The following is an 18,800-nucleotide window of genomic DNA, read 5'->3' as shown; positions in this document are numbered from 1 at the left end:
GAGCAGCAATGCGTGGCGGTCGCCCCTTGTGACCTGAGCGTGGCGGCCGGGCTGGGGCCGCTGAATGGCGGCTCGCTGAGGCGGCGGCGGCTGTGGCTGCTCCGGGCGTGGCGTGGCGTGGCGTGGCGGCGGCCGGGGTGATGCTGCTCAAGCTCTTACAGAGACAGACCTATACCTGCCTGTCCCACAGGTATGGGCTCTACGTCTGTTTCGTGGGCGTCGTTGTCACCATCGTCTCCGCCTTCCAATTCGGAGAGGTGAGTAGCGGCGCGGGAGCCCGGGCCGGGGCGCCTTGGACCCGCACGACCCCGGGGCGCTCCGAGCCCAGGCGCGCTTGCCTTTTGCCTCCCCATCCTCCCTGCAGCCCTGGGGACATGTCCCATAGCCTGCCTTTTCCCCCGGAGGGTCCTAGAACTCAGATCTCCCCGAGCTCCAGTTTCAGCATCTGGGATCCAGATCTCGTCCGCCTCAGGGTTTGGGGGATAGGGTCTCGTTCTACCGATTCCTGTGCCCTCCAGGTGCTTTCTTCGGGGCCCCCAAGTTATTTGATTTTCTCGCTCGGGCCTTGTCGTCCTCCCCGAAGCCCCCTCCCGGGACCCAGAGTCGGTGTCTTTTCCCATTCCTGAATTCTCCAAAATTTTCATTCCCTGCCCCTCCTACAGTTTTAATCCTCTGCAGTCACCCTTCTAATCTTTTCACTTTTGACAAAGGCACTTTGTTTTCTTAATCTCGTTTCTTTCCGGATTTCATAACTTTCTTCAAGGGGTGTGTGTTTCTTTGCACGTGAATTTGCAGTGAGGACCGGGTAGTGGCCCCAAATTTAAAGACTTACTTGTGAAAGGGAATTTTTTTTTTTTTTGCACTTTTGCTCTGTTATTGGGGACATCACCAGTTAGCCTGTAGAGGCTCTACTAGTAGATGTGCACACACGGATGTGAGAGATCTCTTGGCAGCCTCAGACATTCTTCCCTATCCTGAGATCAGCTGGAGGCTGGGGCCCCTTCAATTGACCAGGAAGCCCTGTCTTAAACTCCAGCACCCAGTGTCTTGGGAGCCAACACAAGCCCTTGGGTCATGGGATATGCTAATAATTTAGACTCCGAATAGGAATCACACAAGCCAGGCCTTTCTTTTTTAAAAAAATTTTTTTTTTCAACGTTTATTTATTTTTGCGACAGAGAGAGACAGAGCATGAACGGGGGAGGGGCAGAGAGAGAGGGAGACACAGAATCGGAAACAGGCTCCAGGCTCTGAGCCATCAGCCCAGAGCCCGACGCGGGGCTCGAACTCACGGACCGCGAGATCGTGACCTGGCTGAAGTCGGACGCCTAACCGACTGCGCCACCCAGGCGCTAGCCAGGCCTTTCTTGATCTGCCCTTAGGTAATGTGCAATAAAGTAGTTCAGTTAGACTCTGTAAATTCTTTAGAGGGTCCACACAACAGGTTTGGGAGATGGAAACACCCAAGTTTAATAGATTTTGTGCCTCTCTGGATATGTAGATGAAATATTTTCTTGAATGAAACAACCCTTTGGTTTAGGTTGGATAGTTACATTACTGACAGTCTAATTTGGTATTCTTCATCATAAACAAGTGTACAGAGACTGGTTAGGTCAGAACTGGAAGAGCACATGCATATGATTTTAGAGAACATGTTTAAAAATAAGTATAGCAACTCAGAGAAAAGTTGTATTTTCAAATTGTTAGAAATCTGTTTCCTTGTTTTAATATTTATTCCCCGCTTCCCCTCCCCCCGCCCCCCTTTTGGGTAGGAGGTTGCAGAAGATTTTAAAATTAAGAGAACGGTTTTTAGAAATACCACAGTCTACATTTGCTTAAGGTCTGTACGCATGCTGGATTGTAAACTTCTTTTTTTTCTTTTTTGATTTTAACGTTTATTTATTTTTGAGACACAGAGAGACAGAGCATGAACGGGGGAGGGTCAGAGAGAGAGAGAGAGAGAGGGAGACACAGAGTCTGAAACAGGCTCCAGGCTCTGAGCTGTCAGCACAGAGCCCAACTCGGAGCTCGAACTCACCAACCGCGAGATCATGACCTGAGCTGAAGTCGGACGCTTAACCGACCGAGCAGCCCAGGCGCCCCGGATTGTAAACTTCTTAAGAGAAGGTGCTGTCTGTTGAAATACTGTAATCCTGATGCAGGGTACCTGTGCCAGGTACTGCCGGAATATGCAGTCTAAATATTTGTGTAATGAGTGAATGATTTAATTATGTGGCATGATTTCAAGTGTACACTTTTAGTAGTTCTTGTTCTAGAGAACTTTCCAGATTAAATTAAAATAAGTCTTAACAAGGGTGAGAAAGTGCCCCAGACTTGTAAGTGTGGAATATACACCTAATTATTATACCACCTGCTGTTTTATCTTTGTTCCATATGTTGCAACTTAATACAGTGAATATATCTATGCATAGTTGTCTTATTCTTGATAGAAGATTTTTTTTGGCCCCGAGTAATTTTAAGTTAGCTATTTACTAACACCCCTGCAGTGTGAAGGTGACTTAAAGGCATCAGTTGTTAGAATTTTTCATTTTCTGTATTCCACGCATGGTTATTTATTTACCAAAAGAAAGACGCTTGTCAGCTTTGAAATGGTCACAAACCTTAGAGTTTGGAATGGACGAAAGAAATAAGAGGCGAAGAATAGGCATGGGAGGTGGAGACAGCTGGTCTAATGCCACTAATATATTGCCTGTAATATAGTTTCTTTCTTTTAAAGATTTTGTTTTTAAGTAATCTCTATACCCAGTGTGAGGCTCGAACTCACAACCCTGAGATCAAGAGTTGTGTGGTCTACCGACTGAGCCTGCCAGATAACCCTGTAGTACAATTTTTGCAGCATAGTGGAAAAGAAAGCCATGGATCTGGGCAGGTCAGGGTTTGAATGCTAGTTCTTGTATTAATGATCATGATGATAGCTAGTAGATAGGGCTTACCAGATACTAGGTGCTCTCTTAACTGCTTTACATATGTTAGTTAACTCATTTAATCTTCATGACATCACCCCTGAGATATGGGTAATATTATAATGCGCATTTTATAGGTGATGAGAGTGAAGCACTTGCACAGATTACTCCAGCTAGTTCATAGCAGAGCTGGACTTAAAACAAGGCACTATATGGTTCCAGAGCTTGTACTACTCTTCCTGGTCTTTCACAGTCTGAGCTGTCCTTTTGTATGATCTTGGAAACGATACTGAACCTTTTTGAACTTCAGCTTCCTTATCTTTGAAATTGAGATAAGAATACCTTCCTTGCAAGGTTGATAGGATTAGGTAAGGCTTCTTATGTAAGGTACTGCTTGAGGTTCCTAGTAATTGCAGACTTTCTTTAAATGGGAGTAATAAGTATTGGGGGTACCTGGTTGGCTCAGTCGATTAAGCGTCTGACTTTGGCTCAGGTCATGATCTTGCAGTTCAAGTGTGCCGTTGGGCTCTGTGCTGACAGCTCAGAGCTTGGAGCCTGCCTTGGATTCTGTGTCTCCCTTTCTTTCTGTCTGTCTCTCTCTCTCTCAAAAATAATCAATAGACATTAAAAAAAAATGGTAGTAAGTATTGTTACTGTTATTATTCTCATCAACTATTTTATGCCGTTTCAAAATATTTAAAATATCAACTATTTTGAAATAAGCCCTTGAAATAGAATACTACCATCATACAGTTAATGTTACCAACTTGTTAATAACTTTGCTAATTGCAGTGGATAAAAGGACTAAGATGGTCCTTGTTAATTGTGAGTTCATTAATATCTTTCTCCCACCTCTTGGTAGAAGTGGTATTGGCTGCTACCTTTTGATGAGCCATTTGTACACTCATCCAAATTTTGAGGAAGGAAAATGTAATTGAGGGAGGGAAGTATTAACACATAACAGTGTTTAAAAATTTTTCCCTTTAAGTTGAGCCAGGTACTGTTTAGAGAACTCTTGGGAACTCTGATCAAACAAAAGCAGAGCTAGATCCAAATGCACAGGGAGGGCCCTCAGGATGGGGACTAATAACCACCGCAGTGCACTGCCTTGGGGTGAGGGTAGCAGATAGGAGCTTGTCTGTTGTAAATTAGTTGATTGAACAAATCATGAGGCTCTGGGAGCCTCAGTTTCCTTATCTATAAATGAGGACACTAGATTAGATTACTATGCTCTGAAGATCATTTTTAGCTTAGCAACTTCTGATTTTAAATATTTGTCCTCTGTTGGTTGCTACTACATAGAGTTTAAAACATGTGCTTTTGAGGTAAAATTTTATTATTTCAGGGCCATCATTATTTGTTGAACCATTTATATACAAATCCACAATTCCATATCTGAAAATTCTACTAAATTAACCTTATAATTAAACATTAGTATCTTTTACAGTGAACATAGGAGTAATCTCACTCAGGACAATAAAGACTATAAATAGCTTCAGGTCAGTTTAGGCCAAGTTTTGCCACCAAATGAGTTCAGCTCAGCTCAGATTTTGTTGCCAAGTAAGGTACAAAAAGGTCTTCAATTTTTGAGAACTTTTTGGATTTCAGGATTGCGAATAGAAGCTTGTAAATCACTGTTGAGTGTGTATGTGTGTATCTGCATGTGTGTGTGTGGTTTGTGTGTATATGAAATATACCACTTCCTTGTTTCCTTATGGAAACAAGTAAATACCCCAAAATTAACTTTCATGAGGAAGCAGATTCAGATGGAATCTACCTGTAGTGGGTAGTTTTCCCCTGGCCTGCTTGTTCCCTTTGGCTTGTCTGCCTTCCTACCATTTTGGATTAGTGAGATGTTACTGTTCAGCGAAAAAGAAGGTTGAAAACTGGGTCCAGCCAAAGTCATGCTCAGCTGCTGTGACCAGTTTCTCATCCTGGCTCCATTTCAAGAAAGAAATTAGTTACCATGTTTGTATTTGATTAGTTCACTCATTAAACATATATTTTGAGTGTGTTCTTTCTTTGCCAAAGGCAACAAATAGGTGGAGTCAAAGGGACCTGGCCTGAGAATTGGAAGACAGCCTCTGGCGTGATTCTAGCTCCTGGATAAACTGTGACCTAAGTGCTTTGTTACTTCCCCTGCTTTGTTACTACTTCTAGATGCCTCCTGGGCTGGCGGCAGCCATCTTATTTGTTATCTTATCTCCTGTGGATTTGTTTTGGGGTGAGGAAAGCTTTCATTGTTAAAAATAATGTCTTAAAATATCAAAATTTCTAAGACCCCCATTTTAGTTTTAATGTTCTATGAATATACATTTATAGAGTGCTTCCCATGAGAAAGCGTGAACTATAATGTAACATAGTTGGCACTACAGAGAAAATGCCTTGGCCACATAGAGCCTTTTTAAATCGTCTCTTTCTTTTGTGGGATTTGGGAAAGATACACAGTCCTGCTGTCAAAGCAGGGACCTTTTCTTAGTCCCTCTATATTCTTTGTACCTAGGAAGTGCTTGGTACCCAGTTGGTGCCGACTAAATACTTGATGCTAGATGGATGGATGAATTAATTGGGGTGAGCTTAACAAACGTCCCTTCAAACTCATTTATTTACAATAAAGATAAGATTTCTACCCTGATGTTCTGACTGTCTCTAGCTACCTTTGATTTCTCAGACACAATTGGTCTGATTGTACTTTGTATGGTAAAAGGTTCTAGAAAAGATACAAAGAATTATAGCTCATCTTTGGCCATCTTTGTCTAGTTGAGGTGAGGCCATGCTATATATATGAGTAACAGTACAAGGAAGTGAGTGATTGAATGCCTGAATAGATACACAGTAATTGCTTAGAAAATCAGAGGAAAGGAAGAAAACCATGGGTTGAAACGTCCTAGAGGAAGGTGAAATTTTTTACAAGGAGGCAAACTTTTTCCTTTTGAACTATTAGTGGTTTAAAATTGCTGCAGGTGTTTGTTAGCAGCACTTCGGACGGAATCCGACTCAGACCTGCCTTAAGAAAAAGGTAGGGGCGCCTGGGTGGCTTAGTCGGTTAAGCATCAGACTTAGGCTCAGGTCATGATCTCACGGTTTGTGAGTTCAAGCCCCACATTGGGCTCTGTACTGACAGCTTACAGCCTGGAGCCTGCTTCAGATTCTGTGTCCCTCTCTCCCTCACTCTGCCCCTCCCCCTTCATGTGCCCACGCTCGCTCGCTCTCTCTCTCTCTCTCTCTCTCTCATAAATAAACATTAAAAAAAGAAAAAAGGTAGTTTTGGGGGCACCTGGCTGGCTCAGTCAGTTAAGCATCTGGCTCTTGGTTTGTCTCAGGTCATGATCTGCACTGACTGTGTGCAGACTTCTTGGGATTCTCTGTCTCCCTCCCTCTCTCTGCCCATCCCCCCTCACAGAGAGGTTGGGTTGGATAGAAGTGCTCACATGATGTCATCAGGAATCTCATTTATGTCCCTGTTCTCCAGCTTTGTTGGTTTAGTTCTCAGGCTAGTGCTGCCCATATGGGAGGAGATTGCTGCCAGCAACTCCAGCTTCTAGTCTGCTAGTTGAGTAACCCTAGCAAAAAGAGGGTTTCATTCTCGTTAGTGCCAGCTAGGTCCAGGGTGGCCTGCCCAACCACAGAATGAGTGCCCTTGCTATGCCGTTGTTAACCATCTGAATCACCCCCAGAGTGAGGGTTGTGGGTGGCACAGTCAGCCTTAAATGAACCATGTGAACTGAGGGGCTTCCCCAGAGGGAAATCATGAGGTTGTTATCAAGCGAAGGGCTGGAGCAACAGATGGCCTAGACACTGCCTCGAGCCAAAACCCATTTCCTTTCCTGGGCATTTAATGTTGACCTTGTGACTATGATAGCTCTTAGCCCTTTACCTTCTTCTAAAAGATGTAAAAGTTGTTTCCCTTTTTTAAAAAGATTTGATTTTTGGGGGGCACCTGGGTGGCTCAGTCAGTTGAGCGTCCGACTTCGGCTCAGGTCATGATCTCATGGTCTGTGAGTTCGAGCCCCGTGTCGGGCTCTGTGCTGATGGCTTGGAGCCTGGAGCCCGCTTCGGATTCTGTGTCTCCCTCTCTCTCTGACCCTCCCCCACTCATGCTCTGTCTCTCTCTCTCTGTCAAAAATAAATAAAAAACATTAAAAAATAAATAAAAAATAAAAAGATTCGATTTTTTTTTAAAGGTAATCTCTAACTCAACGTGTGGCTTGAACTCACAACTGCGAGATGGGTGTGTAGCAGTTGTCATGTTGAATGAGCACAACTGATGTGTAGCAAGTATCTTCATTTTTGTCTCCCGCTGGCACTTTATATTAACTTGTGGGGTTGGTTCTGCCTCTGCTTCTGGGCGAAAACTCGGGTGGGCCTAAGCCTTCTCTTGTCACTCTAGGTAACCAAAAGTCTTGTGGTCACTTCAGGTTATAAAACATAATGTCATTTTAGCAACTTTGAGCCTGCTGAATTCATAGCCTCTTACCTCCCCGGCTCTGGCAGCTTTGTCTCCCTTTGACAGAAAGCTCTAGGCAGAAAGCCTGCAATTGAGGAAGGAAGATGAGGCACAGTGGGATGCTTTTCTCTTTCCTCATCTGGTGCTTCTCTTTCTCCATAGCCTGTTTCTGGCCCCTCTTAGGGGTCAGCACCCTAAGAGGTTGGAGCACCTAGAAGAAGGAAAGGAAGTGAGGGCAGGAAAGTCCTTGCAAAACAGGTGCCAGAGCTCTGGAATTTCCAGGTGTCAAAGCTTGTTCCCTCTTGAGTGCTTTCAACGCACTCCTTCAGAGACCACACCCTCAGAGCCCTGACTGGCTTTAACTCTGATGAGAGCAAATGCGTCTTCATTTAGGCTGGTTGCTTATGCCTTCCTTGGTTCTTAGGAGTCTGATGCCATCGTAAGCCTCTCATCTCAGTCTCTGTCCTTTTCTTTTTGGGGCTCTGGACCTGATCTAAGTTGACCCACTGCAGGTATTCTCTCTTTTTTTTTTTTTTAATTTTTTAAAATGTTTATTTATTTTTGAGAGAAAGGGTAGATAGAACGTGAGTGGGTGAGGGGCAGAGAGAGAGGGAAACACAGAATCTGAAGCAGGCTTCAGGCTCCAAGCTTCCAGCACAGAGCCCGACGGGGGGCTCGAACCACGAACTGTGAGATCATGACCTGAGCTGAAGTCAGACGCTTAACTGACTGAGCCACCCAGGAGCCCCTCTGCAGGTATTCTCTTGTGCATGGCACTCATCTGGTGCATGGAGACCCACATGCTTTGCTTTGTAGGGGAGGAATTTATCTTTTTCCTCTGCTCTTCTAAAGTTCTTGGCTAGGGCCCCTGTAACTAAAGACAGATTGATAAGAGAAAAGCATACAGGTTTGTTTAATATAAGTATTACATGTTGTGGGAGCCTTCATAAGGAATAAAAACCCAAAGAAGCAGTTAAAGCTTAGTATTTTTATTGCAGGTTTGATGAAGAGTGGAGAGTTTAGGAAAAACGTGATAGGAGAGAAATGAGTATGAGCTAAGTGTAGTAGGATGGGGAAACACGAGGCCTGTTCGTTCAGGTTCCTTTTGGCATCACTTGTTCTTCCGAGATAAGGATGCTCCTTTCCTCCAGGTGTAGGTAAGGCGTTTCTCACAGAGGGTCTGATGACCTGCTTCAGGGGAAGGTCAGAAAACCCTTCCTGCACCTGCTGCTTCTCAGATCCCTTCAGCTTGAAATATTCAATAAGCCAATGTGCCATATTTGGGGGTAGCATATCCTGAACCCTGTCAGCTCGAAGTGAGGGAGGCTGGGCTGGCTCCAGCATGCAGCAACCTCTTCCTTGCCCTCAGTGCAGAGAGCCGGCCAGCCCTTCTATTTCTCAGGTGTGAGTCGGATGTGGCATCCTCCCAATCGCAGGGATCTGTAATGGGCTATCTTGGTGGTCTCACTGAGCCCTTTTCCTGCTTGAGGTGAATGGAGAGATTTTCCACCTGTCCTCTTTAGATAAGGTGGAACGGATGTGCAGAATGCCAGCAGCTTCCTAACCTGTACCCTTCTACCACAATTTGGATAAGTTTTCAACCATCTCCTCCAGAAACTGCCTCTTGTTTCAACTCTTCATTTTGGAACGAGGTATCTGGACTTTTGGTGCCTCAGAAGAAACTTAGATTTTTCTCAACTTACAATTGATTGACAACTCAATCAAGTTTGCCCTGGAGATGAAACCTATTTGCCATTTCTGTACTCAGCATCCTCAGCACAAAGACATTGCCTTTCTTATCTTGCAGTCCCTGCGCCCCAGCAGAACACCAGAATCATTCATTCATTCAGTCAGTAAATTCTTTGTTTGAGCACAGTGCCGGGCCCCTGGGCATGGAGAGTGAACAGAGCAGACAGATTCCAGCAGAGGACCAGTTTATATTCTGGTTGTACAGTCAGACATTAAATGCTTCTTAATGACAGTTGTGAGAAAGGCTATAAGCAGGAGAGGGGGTTGTGGGAGAGACCAGCAGTGTCTAGTCTGGTTCCTGGGTCAGGAGAGGCTTTCTCGATGCAATTTGAGCTCAACTTTGAAGGGTCAAAATTGCTGAGGCAGAGGACAGAGGTGGGCAGGTCTGTTCTAGGCCATCGGTTCTTAGCCAGGGACGATTTTGCCCCCAGAGGCATTTGGCAATGTCTGGAAACATTTTAGGTTGTCACAGATGGGGTGTAGAGTGGGGTTCGTGCTACTGGCATTCAGTAGGTGGAGGCCAGAGATTCTGTTAAACATCCTACAGTGCACAGGCCAGCCCCCACCACAAAGATTATCCAGCCCCAAGTATCAGTAGTGCTCAGGCCCTGGAAACAATGTGAAGGGCTTGAAGTTGGGGTACATTTGAGAAAGTGAATTGAGGCCTAAGTAGCTGGAGGGTAGAGAGCAAGAGAAAGCGAGGATCTGGGGGACACTGGTACAGTTGGTGGCACCCTCTTCCCAACACTTGGGAAGATTAGGTGTTCAGGATTTAGGTGTTCTGAGAACAGTCAGATGCCATTCAAGGTTATTATGTACTGGCAGGTAGTGGGTGGAGGCCAAGGATGCTGCTGAACTTGCAGTGCACAGTATAGCCCCCCAAACAACGTGTTTTCAGGTCCTAAATGTCAATACTGCCAAAGTGGAAAAACCCGGATTAGAGGGAGAGCAAGAATGGCTGCAGGGCACTTAGGAGCCTTGGACAAGGCTGGTAGAAGGGTATGTTAAGAGAAGTGGACAGATTGGAGAGATTTAGGAGCCAAAATTGTCTGGTCTTTATGTTGGATTATGTGCCAGATACTCTGCTGCCATGTTGGGATACAAAAGTGAGCAAGATAGACAAGTTCATCTCTCCCAGATGCTATCTATAGAGGCTATGAGAATGAATAGGTGCTTTGTTGAATGAATACTTATAAAATTTTATTTTTACTCAGTGATTGTGATCGAGCCTTAGGAAGGATGGTTTAAATGACATGCCTAACGTTTATCAGGCACCTTGCACAGTGCCTGGTACAAGGTGTTCAGTAAATGCCATGTGTCCCATCCCAGGATTGTTCTTCCCTTGGCCACGAGGCTCAATGAAGAGAGCAACGGGAGATCTACCTTCTGGTCTGGTGCCCAAGGTCCCATTGAAGAGTATATTAATCCTTAGGGACAGAGCAGAAAGGTTCACAATTTCTTTATTATGGTTAATATGAAAACAGAGGGAGCAAGTGCATTAATTTAATACAGCTGTGCTTTACGATAATGCATGTTACTCTGGTTCCTCCTAAAATGTAACAATCAAGTGTAGCATTGATGAGTTATGCATATCTTTTAATATCTCTTATTGTCCTTTAGATTGATCGTTCCAGTCTTGTGATCCACATGCAGTATCTTTAGCAGGTGATTAGTCAGCCTATGTGTGATTCATACTTTGCACTAAATTAAGCAGGAAAAAAAAAGTGATCTTTCAAAAATGTTACAGACTAAGTCACACTTGTGCAGGGATATTGCCCACTTTAAAATTGCTTCCTAAAATTGTTTCTTCTTTTAGGTTCTAGTTTATTTTTCCCACTGGATATACCTCCCCATCCCCTTCATTACCTCATTCCATTAACTTCATTTCTATCTCTGATTAATTCCAAATTGGATAAAACCAAATTTTTTGAAGCTGATTTTTCGACAGAGATTTATGGAAGTGTTTGCTCTGGGCCAGGTACTCTTCTGCTTACTAGAGACACAAAGATGGTTCAGTTTCTTTCTACTCTTGAGGAACTCGCTCTAGACAGGGAGATGGGCAAGCAGATAGACAGATTAAGTTGAAGAAATAGGAATGGGTGTTTCTCAGACATAAGAGTGACATCTGAATTTGATGTTGAAGGAGATGGCTGAGGGAAGAAAGGGGAATTCCCCCGACCCCCTTTTTCAAAAGCAAAGGATGCCCTTGGTGTAAAGGCATTGGTTTGAGAGGCATTATCATCTTGCAGGAACAAAAGAAGTTCTGAAGGGCTGCAGCACACTGGGAGTTGAAGCTGGAGAGGCAGTAGCCGCCAGGTTAGGACTTGCCTGTTGAGTGATGGGAAAGAATATGGATTCATCCTGAAGAAAGTAGGGGCCATGCAGATGATTATTATTTGGCCCTTTATAGAAAAAATTTTGCTGATCCCCTGGCTTGAAAGAACATTCCCTTGATGTGCAGGACAAATGGGAGCTGGCTGATCTGGGTTGGATTTGGTGGGCTCTGCTCCACTTTCCTTCCTCCTCCTGGGACCAGTGGGCCAGCCTAGGTGTGTTCTTCTCAAGACGGTGGTAAGGGCACAAAAAATCAGATGGATACCTGCAGACCTTTCTGAGGTTTAGACTTAGATCTGGTGTATTCACTGTCTTTTTATTCCCTAAACCCATCAAATTTGTTTCTGCCTTAGGACCTTTGCGTTATTGTCCCATTAGCCTGGAGAGGACTGCCTCCAGACCATCATGTGACGGGCTCCTTCTTGTCTTACAGGTCTCAGCTCAGTAGCACCTTCTCAGATGGGCCCTCCCTACCACCCAGCCTACAGTAGCCTCTTTCACCAGCTCATTCCTTATGATAGTTCCCCTTTTCTTTTTTAAACAGTACTTAGTCTGAAAGTGTGTGTGTATTTGTATATTTAATGTCTTATCTCTCTCCACCAAAATGTAAGCTCTGGGAACAGGGTTTCTGTCTTATCCAACCTTTCTGTCTTATTTACCACTGTATCCTCAGCTCCTAGAATAGAGCCTGGCACCAAGAAGTAGAGTGCAGAAATACTTTGTCCTAGTATCTAAATATAGTAAGGTCACCTGCAATGATCAGTTTCGAAATTCAACCTTAATGGAAAGTATATAGGTTTAGATGATATACATGTGTACTTATATTAGGGTTCTTCAGAGAAACGGAATCAATAGGATGTATGTCTGTGTGTGTATGGAAATAGATATATTATTTAGAATTGGCTCACACGATTGTGGAGGCTGACAAGTCTCCAAGATCTGCATTTAGCAAGGCTAGAGACCCAGGAGAGCCAATAGTGTCGTTCTAGTCTGAGTCCAAAAGCTTGAAAACCAGGAAAGCTGATAGTATAATTCCAGTCGTAAAATTGGCAGGCGTTAGACTGAGGAAGAGCTGATGTTTCAGTTCGAATCCGAAGGCAGGAAAAGACTGGCGTTCAGCTCAAAACAGGTCAGAAGCAGTTTTCTCTTACTCAGCTTTTTAATTTTATTTAGGCCTTCAACTGATGCCTAAATAAAATTCAACTGATTTGAATCAGTCTGCTCATTCAAATGTTAGTTTATCCAGAAACACCCTCAATGACATGCCCAAAATAATGTTTGATCAAATATCTGGACATCCCCTGGCCTAGTCAAATTGACACATAACATTAACCATCATGATAATTTAATAGGTTTTCTTTTCTTTTTTTTTTTAATTTTTTTAATGTTTATTTATTTATTTTTTTTTTTTGAGAGTGAGACAGAGCGTAAGCAGGGGAAGGGCAGAGAGAGAGGGAGACACAGAATCCGAAGTAGGCTCCAGGCTCTGAGCCATCAGCACAGAGCCCCATGTGGGGCTCGAACTCATGGAACCGTGAGATCATGACCTGAGCTGAAGTCTGATGCCCAACCGACTGAGCCATTCAAGCCCCCCAATAGGATTTATTTTCTATAGCAGCTTTAGGTTTACAGAAAAAATTGCATGAAAAGTGCAGAGATTTCCCACATACCTCCTCTCCCCCAGTGTATTATCCCATTTTTAACACTTTGCATCAGTGTGGTGCATTTTTATAATTGATGAACCAACATAGATACATTTTGAAAAATTTATTTTGAGAGAGAGAGAGGATCCCAGGTGGTCTACAGAGTGTAACGTGGGGCTTAATCCTGCAAACCGTGAGATTAGGACCTGAACTGAAAGATTTGGATGCTTAACTGACTGAGTTACCCAGGCACCCCAATAGATTTTTATTAACTAAAAATAAATTGAACATTAGGGTTCCATTACATTAGGATTCATTCTTTGTGTTGTACTGTCATATGTATCTGCCATTTCACTATCACACAGAATAGTTTCATTGCCCTGATAATGCCCTTGCCCTGCACTATGCCTAGTGCTTGCTTTCTTCTCCACTGGCAATCAGTGATTTTTAAAACTTTTTTAAACTGTGTATATAGTTATGCCTTTCCCAAAATGTCATTTAGTTCATTGCTGTTATATAGGAAAACAATAGATTTTTGTATATTAATTTTGTGTGCTGCAACCTTGTATCCTGTAACTAATTGTTTATTAGTTTCAGAAGATTTTTTTTTTTGGTCAGTTCTGTAGGATTTTCTAGACAGTCATGTCATCTGTCAACAAAGACAGTTTTACTTCTTCCTTCTCAATCTATATATCTTTCATTTCCTTTTCTTGCGTTATTGCATTATTTAGGACTTCAATATGTTGTTGAAAAGCAGTGGTGAGGGGTGATATCCTTGCCTTGTTCCTGATCTTAGTGGGGAAGCTTTGTGTTTCTCACCATCAAGTATAATGTTAACTGTAGGTCTTTTGTAAATAGTATTTTTAAATTGAAGAATTTTCCCTCTATTCCTAGTTTGATGACATTTTTTTAAAAATTTTTTTTTTTCAACGTTTATTTATTTTTGGGACAGAGAGAGACAGAGCATGAACGGGGGAGGGGCAGAGAGAGAGGGAGACACAGAATCAGAAGCAGGCTCCAGGCTCTGAGCCATCAGCCCAGAGCCTGACGCGGGGCTCGAACTCCCGGACCGCGAGATCGTGACCTGGCTGAAGTCGGACGCTTAACCGACTGCGCCACCCAGGCGCCCCTTAAATCAAAAATAGGTATTGGGTTTTGTCAAATGCTTTTTTCTGCACCTATTATGATCATATGATTTTTCTTTTGCCTATCGATGTGATGGGTTACATTAACTATTTTAGAATGTTGAACGAGGATTCAAAAATTCATATCTAGAATATATCCCATTTGGTTGTGGTATATAATTCTCTCTGTACATTGTTGGGTTTGATTTGATAGTATTTTATTGAGGATTTTTATATCTATGTTCATGAGAAATATTATTTGTAATATTTTTCTTCATAGGATGAGTTAGGAAGTGTTCCCTCTCCTGTTCTCTGGAAAAGATTGTAGAGAATTGGGATAATTTCTTCCTTAAGTGTTTGGTAGAAATCACCTGTGAACCTCTTTGGGCCTGGTGCTTTGTTTTGGAAAGTTATTACTTATTGAGTCATTCTTTTATAGGTATATACCTATGCATGTTATCTGTTTCTTGTTTGAGCTTTGGTAGATTGTGTCTTTCAAGGAATTGGTCCATTTCAGTTAAGTTGTCAGACCTGTAGTCTTAGAGTTATTCAAAGCATTCCTTTATTACTCTTGTAGGGAGTATTGTAGTGACTGTTCTTCTTTTGAATTATTGTCGCAAAACACAAATAACATAACATTTACCATTTTAATGGTTTTTAAGTGTACAACTCAGTAGCATTAATTACATTTTCATTGTTGTGCAACCATCACCACTATCTATTTCCAAAACTTTTTCGTCACCCCTAACAAACTCTGTAACTATTAAGCAGTAATAGGGACCAGGTAACCTCTGATTTCTGTCTGTATGGATTTGCCTGTTCTGAATATTTTATATCATGGACATTTCATATAATATTTCTTTACTCGTCCTGGCAACGTCTGCTTGTTTTTCAGTGTTTCGGGGTAGGGGGGAGATTGGATTTGCTTACTCTGCCATTTTGCTGAAATCATGCTTCAGATTGATTAGTTTTGATTGTTGCTTTTTCACATGATATTTTATCAAACACTTTATCCTTTGATGAGGTTGTTTGCTTTGTTTTGGCCATTGCTATGTCCTCAGAGTCTAGAATGGTACCACATAGTATTTATTGACTGAATTAAGTTACTAATTTTTATAATTATTTGAAAATATGATTTTTAATAGCTTTATAATATTTGTATGACTGTACCATAATTTATTTTCCTGATTACCTATGTTTAAGTGTTAAACTACTGTGTCCAGGTTTTATTTTTTAAGTAATAATGGCCATTGTCATATTTATTCAGGTCTTTAGGTACATCTATGATGATTTTCTTGGCATGTATATCTAGAAGTGGCGTTAGCCAGAACAGAAGACATTTTGTTTGGTCCTTTGATACATGATGCTAATTGCCTCTCCTGAAGGGAGCAGTTTTTAAAATGGCCTTGCAGCTGTTTAAAAATATATGACATACTTTTCAACTTATTTATGACTTTTCTGTACTTCATACTCATAAAAAGAGATCTCTTCTTGTCACGTTTTTAAAAATGTTTATAACTAGCTAATAGTATGAGATAAAATTTGTTTGTTGATGGAAGCGAGTGCATTAATTATCACAAGCAGATACTTTGTGAAACTACTCATTTTACTAAACTTTTTAATGTAAATTAAAATTGTATTTAATTTTGCCAAAAAAAGTAAAAAAAAGAAACCTTAATTTGATGAGTTTGGGATTCTGGTTTAATAGATTTTCTTAAAAATTTTTTTTAGTGTTTATTTTTGAGAAAGAGAAAGAGAGAAGGAGGGAGAGAGGGGCAGAGAGAGAGGGAGACACAGAATCCAAAGCAGGCTCCAGGCTCTGAGCTGTCAGCACAGAGCCTGACATGGGGCTCAAACTCAAGAACCGTGAGATCATGACCTGAGCCTAAGTCAGATACTTAACCGACTGAGCCACACCCACCCAGGTGCCGCTGGTTTAATAGTTATAATGGAAATATTTACCAGGTTCGACTATACTTTCATTTATATTTTGGTTACATTTTTCACATGATATATTACAATTATTTGTATCATATTTGTCTCCCCAGCAGACTTAAGCCCTTTGAGGGAGTAAATAAATTCAATGTGTTTTCATAGTCTTAATATATTTCCTATAGTACTTTGTAGTTGTCAGAATATATAGATTATACATCTGTTCACTTGTTTTTTGCAACAACCCCTTATAGAATAAGGTATTACTTAAATTTTACATTTGGCACTGAAAGAGGTTTAAGTGACTTGTCTAAAATCACAAAACTGGGGCCTTCTTGTGTGACTCTTGTTTAACTCTAAGGATTGAATGGCCACAACACTGTCCGATAGAACTTTGTGCATGATGGAAGTATTCTATAATTCTGAGCTGTCCCATATAGTAGCCACTAACCCAATGAGGGCTTGAAATGTGGCTGGTGTGACTAAGTTACTGAACTTTTTATTTAATTTTATTTAGTCTTAATTTAAGTTAACCATATGTGGCTAGTGCATACGGTTTTGGGCAGTGCAGGTCTAAACTCATAGGTAGAATAACTGTTTGCCAGGACATTATAGCAGAGATTCACACACTGGCTGCAGAGTAGAGCACTGGATTTAAAGTCCATCCTATACAATTCTGTGATTCTATAAACTCTGACCAGTAAAACAAGTAAACCTACGTATATCCCAGAAAGTCAGTTTGAATACATTTTGAAAGTCTCTTTGGTAGGGTTTTTTTTTTTTTTTTTCTTTTCATTTTATTTAAGTGTGGTTGTAGGAGGTTTTTTTTCCCCTTTAGATATAAATTTTTACAGTGAACTACTATCAAAAGGTTTAACATTTTTGGGGCGCCTGGGTGGCGCAGTCGGTTAAGCGTCCGACTTCAACCAGGTCACGATCTCGCAGTCCGTGAGTTCGAGCCCCGCGTCAGGCTCTGGGCTGATGGCTCAGAGCCTGGAGCCTGTTTCCGATTCTGTGTCTCCTTCTCTCTCTGCCCCTCCCCCGTTCATGCTCTGTCTCTCTCTGTCCCAAAAATAAATAAACATTGAAAAAAAAAAAAGTTTAAAAAGGTTTAACATTTTTAATTCTGCCTTTTAATATGGTTTCTTCCATGATGTTGCCCACCTTTCTATCCCTGTGGCAAACAGTCCTCCTTTTCTGTCTGCTCCTTCATTTCCTTAAAAATCTCAGTTTTTGCTCCTAGGAAAAGGAGATTTTGTTAAGTTGCCATGATTAACCCTGTCTTTGGTTATCATTTTCCCTGACAGTAATCTGTTTTAATCTGTACTCATTTAAAAGCTGAAATATTCCTAAATGTTATTTATTTATAAGTAAATATTTCTAAATCATTTCATGTAAGTATTAGTCCTTAACAGGGATGTCAACTCTTTGAGGTCAGAGGCCTGATTTCTATCTTGTGCTCCTTAAAATGTGTAACAAATATATGTTGTGTGTCTAATTCTGTGAAGGATTCAAAGAATGTAGAAATGGTCTAGAAAAGTGTTCTTGAGTTTAATTAATGTTTGAGTAGATAATGGTCATACATCTTGGGTTTGGGTCATTTCCTCTATGTGAAATGGGAGAAGTCACCCAGTTTTAACAACCATTCAACTCCTAATAAGAAATGGGTTAATCTTTTAATTTAGTCACTTTGCATTGGGAAATGGTATAGACTGAGTGGTTGTGTCCTTCCAAAATTTATACTGTTGAAGCCTTATCTTCAATGTGATAGTATTAGCAGGAGGGGCCTTTAACGGTGGGTGGTGGGGAGGTCATGAGGGTGGACGTTAATGCTCTTATAAAGAGACCTCAGAGAACTTCTCACCCCTCTTGCCATGGAAGGTGACACAAGGAGAAGGCAGTCTGTGAACCCGGAAGCAGGCTCTCACCAGACACCCAGTCTGCTGGTGCCTTGATCCTAGTCTTCCCAGTCTCCAGAATTGTGAGCAATACCTTTCTGTTGTTTACAAGCTACCCAGTCTGTAGTATTTTGTCATAGCAGTCGGAATGGTGATGAGCAGGTTGACTTCCTGATTGCTATCAAGGAGGAGAGGAGGGTTAGTAGAAAAGATAAAACTTAGAATATCTTGTCTCTCTTTTACTACCTTTTAATGAACAAAAATAATTTTTTTTCAGAAACTATGAAGAACATGTAATCTAGGAATATTATAAACTTCTTTTTTTTAGAATATTATAAACTTCTAGTATTATTATTGATATGTGAAAAGCTCTGTCAGTGTTACAAAGGGTTCTTACTGCTTGAGGTTGGAGAGCCCCTACATTTTAAGTTTTACAGGGTAACAGGTCACATTTCTATGCTTGAAAAATTGAGGAAGGGATATTTGCTTTTACAGAGAGTTTTATACCCTTGTGTACCTAGCCTACTGTTGTCTCTTTATTAACTCTAGCCTTTAGCTTTTACCTTGAGTATCCTGGAATGAAATCTGAAAGCAGAAAGTCCTGGAGTGACACCATGTCATGTAAACTGTTCTAGGATGTTTGCCTTGTAAAACTAGTAGCCATATTTATTCATTCTAGAATGTTTATTGGTTTTATGTGAGGCACTGAGCAAGGTTCTGTGAAAAAAATGATAAAGAGATCAAGTTCG

General features: G+C 41.6%; 1 protein-coding gene across 4 annotated transcripts in view; it reads left to right on the top strand.

Moving 5' to 3' along the window:
• Positions 1 to 18,800, top strand: part of GNPTAB (N-acetylglucosamine-1-phosphate transferase subunits alpha and beta) — an 86,444-nt gene continuing 67,644 nt past the window's right edge. For 3 of the 4 annotated variants that reach the window (XM_047065279.1, XM_047065280.1, XM_047065277.1), the window contains exon 1: positions 2 to 257. In XM_047065279.1, coding sequence (XP_046921235.1) covers positions 141 to 257 — 117 coding nt within the window. In that variant the 5' untranslated portion in view covers positions 2 to 140. Of the gene's footprint in view, positions 258 to 18,800 lie in introns of all 4 variants that reach the window. The other variant, XM_047065278.1, reaches the window with a different exon arrangement.

Source organism: Lynx rufus, unplaced genomic scaffold, assembly GCF_022079265.1.
Source record: "Lynx rufus isolate CCGP_SWC_20201006 ecotype Redwood Valley unplaced genomic scaffold, mLynRuf1.p SCAF_7, whole genome shotgun sequence".
Taxonomy (NCBI): Eukaryota; Metazoa; Chordata; class Mammalia; order Carnivora; family Felidae; genus Lynx; species Lynx rufus.
Note: the sequence above shows the minus strand (reverse complement) of the source record. Positions and strands in the feature narration are given on the sequence as shown.